Source organism: Limulus polyphemus, unplaced genomic scaffold (assembly GCF_000517525.1).
Source record: "Limulus polyphemus unplaced genomic scaffold, Limulus_polyphemus-2.1.2 Scaffold1679, whole genome shotgun sequence".
Classification (NCBI taxonomy): Eukaryota; Metazoa; Arthropoda; class Merostomata; order Xiphosura; family Limulidae; genus Limulus; species Limulus polyphemus.
In genome coordinates, this window is record NW_013667289.1 from 60382 (window position 1) to 67052 (window position 6671).

Consider the following 6671-nt stretch of genomic DNA (forward strand, 5'->3'; position numbering starts at 1 on the left):
CTCCAATATCTGTTTGTCTAGGTAGTTTATATCTCTCTCCAATATCTGTTTGTCTAGGTATTTATATTTCTTCCAATATCTGTTTGCTAGGTATTTATATTCTCTCTCCAATATCTGTTTGCTAGGTATTCTATATCTCTCTCCAATATCTGTTTGCTAGGTATTTTTATCTCTCTCCAATATCTGTTTGCTAGGTAGTTTTATCTCTCTCCAATATATGTTTGCTAGGTAGTTTTATCTCTCTCCAATATCTGTTTGCTAGGTAGTTTTATTTCTCTCCAGTATCTAAACTTTTAATATTTCAACCGTCTAGGAGTTTGAATTGTCCTCATCACACAGATACGACTGATACTAATCCTCCTAAACCGTGTTCAAAAAACAACACTCGTACAAAAATAACTGCCCAAATTCAAATACGTGGAATAACTTTGCTCTTACTACGTCTTATGAAATTAACCCATTTTACACCATTTGTTTTACAGCGTGATCTTTAGATTCAGTTGTTTTTTTTATTAATTTTAATATTTAAAAAATTCAAAGTATCCATATTCATTAATCTCACACAGAGTAATGATAATATAACCACTGCTAGAACGATCTTGGTAAACAAACAGTTATCTTTATATGCTCAAGTACGTCCTTCTTACATTTCCAACACATACACATATATATATATATTATACTGGTCCGTTAGGATACCTTTATTTATTTATGTAGTTCTTTTGTAGCTTGATTTCCTTTATCCTACTTTGAAATTGTTTGCTTGGTTATTTCAAAAATATTCCCAAAAGTAATAATATTGTTTCGAAATGCTTTCAAAATCATTGATAAAACTAGATCCGTATCATTCTAAAAACATGATTGGTAAAAATAGATCCTTATCATTCTAAAAAACATTATTGGTAAAACTAGATCCTTATCATTCTAAAAAAACATTATTGGTAAAACCTAGATCCGTATCATTCTAAAAAACATTATTGGTAAAACTGGATCCGTATCATTCTAAAAACATTATTGGTAAAAACTAGATCCGTATCATTCTAAAAACATTATTGGTAAAACTAGATCCTTATCATTCTAAAAACATTATTGGTAAAACTAGATCCTTATCATTCTAAAAAACATTATAGGTAAAACTAGATGCGTATCATTCTAAAAACATTATTGGTAAAACTAGATCCGTATCATTCTAAAAAACATTATTGGTAAAACTAGATCCTTATCATTCTAAAAAACATTATTGGTAAAACTAGATGCGTATCATTCTAAAGTTCCCACTTTCTTTCCCGAACAGGTAGTCTTAACACGATGTACCTCAACTCTCGACTAGGTGACACACTGGCGCCACCTAGGGCGTTACCATCCGAGTTTTCACCGTACGGACTTCGACCTTATGACTTTGCACGCCACATTCTCACATCACAAACTGCTGTTACGAAAATTTTAGGTAAATCGAAGTTCGTTTTTGTGCAATATTTGTTTCAATTAAATTATGTCAGAATGTAATATTTGGCTGTTAATATTAATTTTAAATTATTCTAATGTCTGTAAAACTTAAATGGGCTTATAGTACGACAATAATAAAATACAGACGTGGCTTACACCGTATTAGAAACTTATTGGAAATATTTTCTTATTTATTTTCTCTGCATCTCAGTAAATAAATTAGTTTATAATGTAATATTTATTAATTATTTGGGTTTATTGTTTGTGTATTAATGGCGGAATTTGATGTTTGTTCACATTTACTTAAAGGAAGATACTCTGAAAAATTATTTGATTGTTTTTTAAATATTTGACATTTCCAAGGTCTCTCGGGGGCTCAGCGGTAAGAATGGGGAATTTTAATGCCAAAATTTGATGTTCGGTCCTCCCAGCAAGCACAGCATATATAGCGGATTGGTTAACAAACATTGTCCAGGTATATTTTAGTGTTATCCATGAAAAGGCCACAATTCATATTCTGCTATTCATTCTGTAATCATATACATCAGGTAATATCGAAGTAATGTCTGACGGTCAACATGCCAAACTGTAGTCCTGGGGTTCCGGGTTCGCGTCCCATTACCGCACTTGGGGGGCATAGCTTTGTCATAAAAGAAATACTAGAACATTCCATTCGCACTCTCATATTACAGTCACTCAAGGTTCACAACAAAGTGCTAATCTCGCTATTAACTTAAGACATTTGAATAATAACTGTACCGTAGTTTAAACAACAATGACCTTTGATGTAAGTTCTATTCTTAACTCTCTGTTTAAACAACAATGACTATTTGATGTAAGTTCTATTCTTAACTCTCTGTTTAAACAACAATGACTATTTGATGTAAGTTCTATTCTTAACTCTGTTTAAACAACAATGACTTTTGATGTAAGTTCTATTCTTAACTCTCTGACGTTCGTTATTTATAGGCTTCTAATTTTGCATTTTTTTTCAAAGGTTAAAACTATTTTAACTAATTATTAAATTGGACATATTATTTTTAATAACAACATTTACGAGTAAATCGATTATACATTTATAGGTGGCTGAAGACCAGTTATCAAAGCTATCAGAATTAGGCTTAATCGCTTCCAGTGCCATTCTGTTTGTTTGTTTGTTTGAAGTTAAGCACAAAGCTACACAATGGGCTATCCTGTGCTCTGTCCATCACGGGTATCGAAACCCGGTTTCTAGTGTTGTAAGTCCGCAAACATACCGCTGTGTCACTGGGGGGCGTTGCCAGTTTGACTTCAATACTTTTCATTTCACTTATAAACCAACATCTTTAGTTAGAGCTAGATATTATGATCGACGTTAGGAGTTAATGTTTCCTTCTGGTTTCACATCTAACTCTTGTCCAATATCTCCCTCTACCCCATGCATGTCAGAGAGGTGAAAAGTGACCTTAAGTTTTTATTGTACCGATTTAATTAGTATTTAATAGATAATTCGAATGGTGTTGTTTGCTTTGAAGCTACTGACTCCACAAAAACAAACAAAAAAAAAATATGGCGAGGAGTATAACTGATCTGTATTCAGTGAATGAATAACATTAGTGGCTTCTGGGAAATGTAAAAAAACACAAAGTTTTAAAGAACAAAAATTTAAAGGAACAGGATACAAATATCTTTCGGTTAAAGATCAAGTATTAAATTCATGTAACAGTTAAAGAATTATCAATGTATCGATGAAAGGTTTATGGCTATCATTTTGACGACAGAGATATTGCCTATAGTTCAAAATTAAACTCCTTTATCTTTAGTTAGCTCGAGCTTGTTTGTTTGTTACAAAGCAAAATCATATTGGACTATTTGCTGTGCCCACCGCCGAACTGCGGATTTTAGCGTTATAAGTCCGTAAACTTCCCGCTGACCCGCCTTAAAAATTGAAGAATGTTGTTAATAGTTACATTAGTGAAACCATAACAACAAAGGGTACCACATCTGTGAAACCATAACAACAAAGGGTACCACAATAGTGAAACCGTAACAACAAATGGTACCACATCTGTGAAACCATAACAACAAAGGGTACCACATTTGTGAAACCGTAACAACAAGTGGTACCACATTCATGAAACCGAAACAACAAAGGGTACCACACTAGTGAAACCATAACAACAAAGGATACCACATTAGTGAAACCGTAACAACAAAGGATACCACATAAGTGAAATCATAACAGCAAAGGGTACCACATTAGTGAAACCGTAATAACAAAGGGTACCACATTAGTGAAACCATAACAACAAAGAGTACCACATTAGTGAAACCGTAACAACAAAGGATACCACATTAGCGAAACCATAACAACAAAGGGTACCACATTAATAAAACCATAACAACAAAGGGTACCACGTTAGTGAAACCATAACAACAAAGGGTACTAAATAGACGCGTTCTCTATTCATATGAAAATACAACTGGACGACTTGAAGGTTAATTTGATCGTTTAATTAAGTCTAGTCGTTTTTATGGAGGATAGGACTATTGAATGAGCAAGTTTTTTAACGAGGCATAATTTTAATCTTCTTAAATTGTTTGAGCTCATCCGTTAAGTCCAAAAAATAATAATTAAAAAAGAAACTTTACCTTTTATATTTCTAACTTTTATGATATTTCTTAATTAAAGCCAAGTGTTTTGTCACGGTCCAAACATTATAATTGTTTTATGAGGGCGCTACTATGAAACAGGAACACTCCGTCCAGGCGTTATTGGAGGAAGTAAACCGAAGGTGGCGACACCAGCGGTAGTGGCTAAAATCGAACAGTACAAGAGAGAGAATCCTACGATTTTTGCCTGGGAAATTAGAGAACGTCTCATCTCGGAAAGTAAGTTTTTCACATTTGTAAACTGTTGTTTCTGTTAAAATATCGAACATATGTAAAACACTGGCATTTCTATTAAAATCAAGTATGTTATATGGCAATGTAATATTACCCAACCTTCCCATTTCACAGCTGTTTTACAGTAACTTGTCACTTTCGTTTTGTAGGTTTAATATGTATATTTATTTCGTTATAGTTACCATAACATTCAAAATTTAAGCAATGCATGCAACATATTAAAATACAAGACCTGGTGTTATATCTGTGCAAAAAAAAACTACAAAAATTAGATCTGCTATTACTGCAAACATTTCCTGGGAGAAAATCAACAAGTAAACTCCTGATAATAAAGCCCATTTAGTTTACTTTTGTTGTGAGGTAAAGTTCAACTTACGTGTCTTGAGGTTTAATAAAGCTAACAGCTCTATTTTAGCTCTACGGGATGCCAAGATTAGCATTCGTTTAGAGGTAAAATACGCCCTTGCCAACTGCTGCGTGGCTATGCATCTCAATCAAGACACTTTAACAGTTGTCCTCGTAAATTTAACCGATTTAATCAATTGGTCGTCTTCAAAACAAAAACGTCGTTGCACCCATAAGTTCGTTTTTCTCAACAGGCAGATTCTACAAACTCATTATATCTGTTACAGCGACCCCTGTATATTATTTTGAAGAGTAAAAATAACCTTCTATCATGTTTGAATATTTATTCATCGTGATTTTTTTAACCTTTCAATTACGTTAAAATTTAGGTTATTTTTCCGATTTGTTAACCCGGTATCATTTCAAAGAACTTAAAACAACTAAAAGATAATTAGAAAATATTTTATGTTGAATATTAGAGTGAATAAGACTAGTTAGAATAAACTCTAAAACATATTGAGTTGCATCCTTTATAAGAAACCATTTCACAAAGAAGGTTATAAACCTATGAGTTATCTATCTATACAAGAGTAAATGACGTTACTTCAACATCTTTTCTTATCCTTTCTTAAATATAAAAGATATAGCTAACAGTGTATAATATATTCATAAGTTTGAAAATTAGAAAGCTCCATTGGTTGTGTTAAGCCTAGTTTCGGTTGGAGCTACTTGGTATGTAGTTAGTCTAGGACTGATATTTTAATCTTTATGTAATTAATAATCCATATCAAAATATTTAGGGCAGTTGCTTCTGATCATGACCCCTCCCCCTCCGTTAACCATATTGTACGATATGTTAATATTCACTCTTTTGATTAATTCACTCTGTTGCTGTATTTAAAAATCTTCACACACACTTTCCTCCCCCTTACCATTTCTAATTCGCCACTAAGTGTGTGTATAGACAAAGGCAACCGAGTGAAAAGTAACAGCCATTAAATCTGTATCTGATCGGACGGGTTTTAATATTTGTAGATAATAATGGTCTCTTCTATGATTGGTGGGTGAAGAAGAAGTCTACTCGTATGTAGTTACCAACCTTAAAATAGATGAATACAGACAGACAGATAGGAAAGATATGGACTTATGGGAGACGATGGATGACATGATGGACAAACGGGAAATAATGGACAAATGGTCATACAAGAAAATATGACTGAGTAACTAGAAATAGACAGATTCACCAGCCAGTCTTCTAACCGTGTTTCTAGTTTTTTTTGTTTTATGAATGACCGGTCCCTCTTTTCAGGAACCCCACAGACTGACAGACCAATTCACGATTAGCTATCCTTGACTGACGCCCGACCCCTACCAGCTACTTCCTCTCCTTAAACTGCCACTTTTCTCCCATTTGCGGGCCCACGAGCCCGTTAACACACAATTAACCCCCGCTATTAACACTGCACGCTTCCTTAGGTAATCATCTCGATAAATTTCTTCTGATCTCATTGCTTATATGCTTGGAGATGTGGCACTTCAAAGTAATAAACTACGATGGCTACGTGGGAAAATGGGTGTTGGTAGCATAGACCCATCACCTTACTACCCTATCTGTACAAATCGATAGTATCGCCAAGCCCACTGTAGGCGGATTACTTGTATATACATATCAGAAAAGCCTCGAGGATAAGCCATTTATCCTTGTATAATTGCAACTCCATAAAAAACCCAATGAGTTCGAACGTCTGTTGTAGCTATATAACGTTATGGCTTCACGGGTGGGGTAACGTTAGCATGGTTCACTCAGAGTAATCTTACCCTTGACGTATTGAAATACACAGCCAATTTGTTTAGGTTCTCAGCACCAAACACTAATTCCGTTTAATGGTAGCGTAGATAATTATCAGACATTTCCTTGATTACTTTTAAGGACCACTTTTTTTTTTTCTACACTTGATCAGTCTCCAACATGTTTCATCAACGTAACTCCAAAA

General features: G+C 34.0%; 1 protein-coding gene across 1 annotated transcript in view; it reads left to right on the forward strand.

Moving 5' to 3' along the window:
- Window positions 1-6671, forward strand: part of LOC106464534 (paired box protein Pax-6-like) — a 43723-nt gene that overhangs the window by 17911 nt on the left and 19141 nt on the right. Inside the window, exons 2-3 of the mRNA XM_022392267.1 lie at window positions 1295-1447; window positions 4180-4317. Coding sequence (XP_022247975.1) covers window positions 1295-1447; window positions 4180-4317 — 291 coding nt within the window. The remainder of the gene's footprint in view (window positions 1-1294; window positions 1448-4179; window positions 4318-6671) is intronic.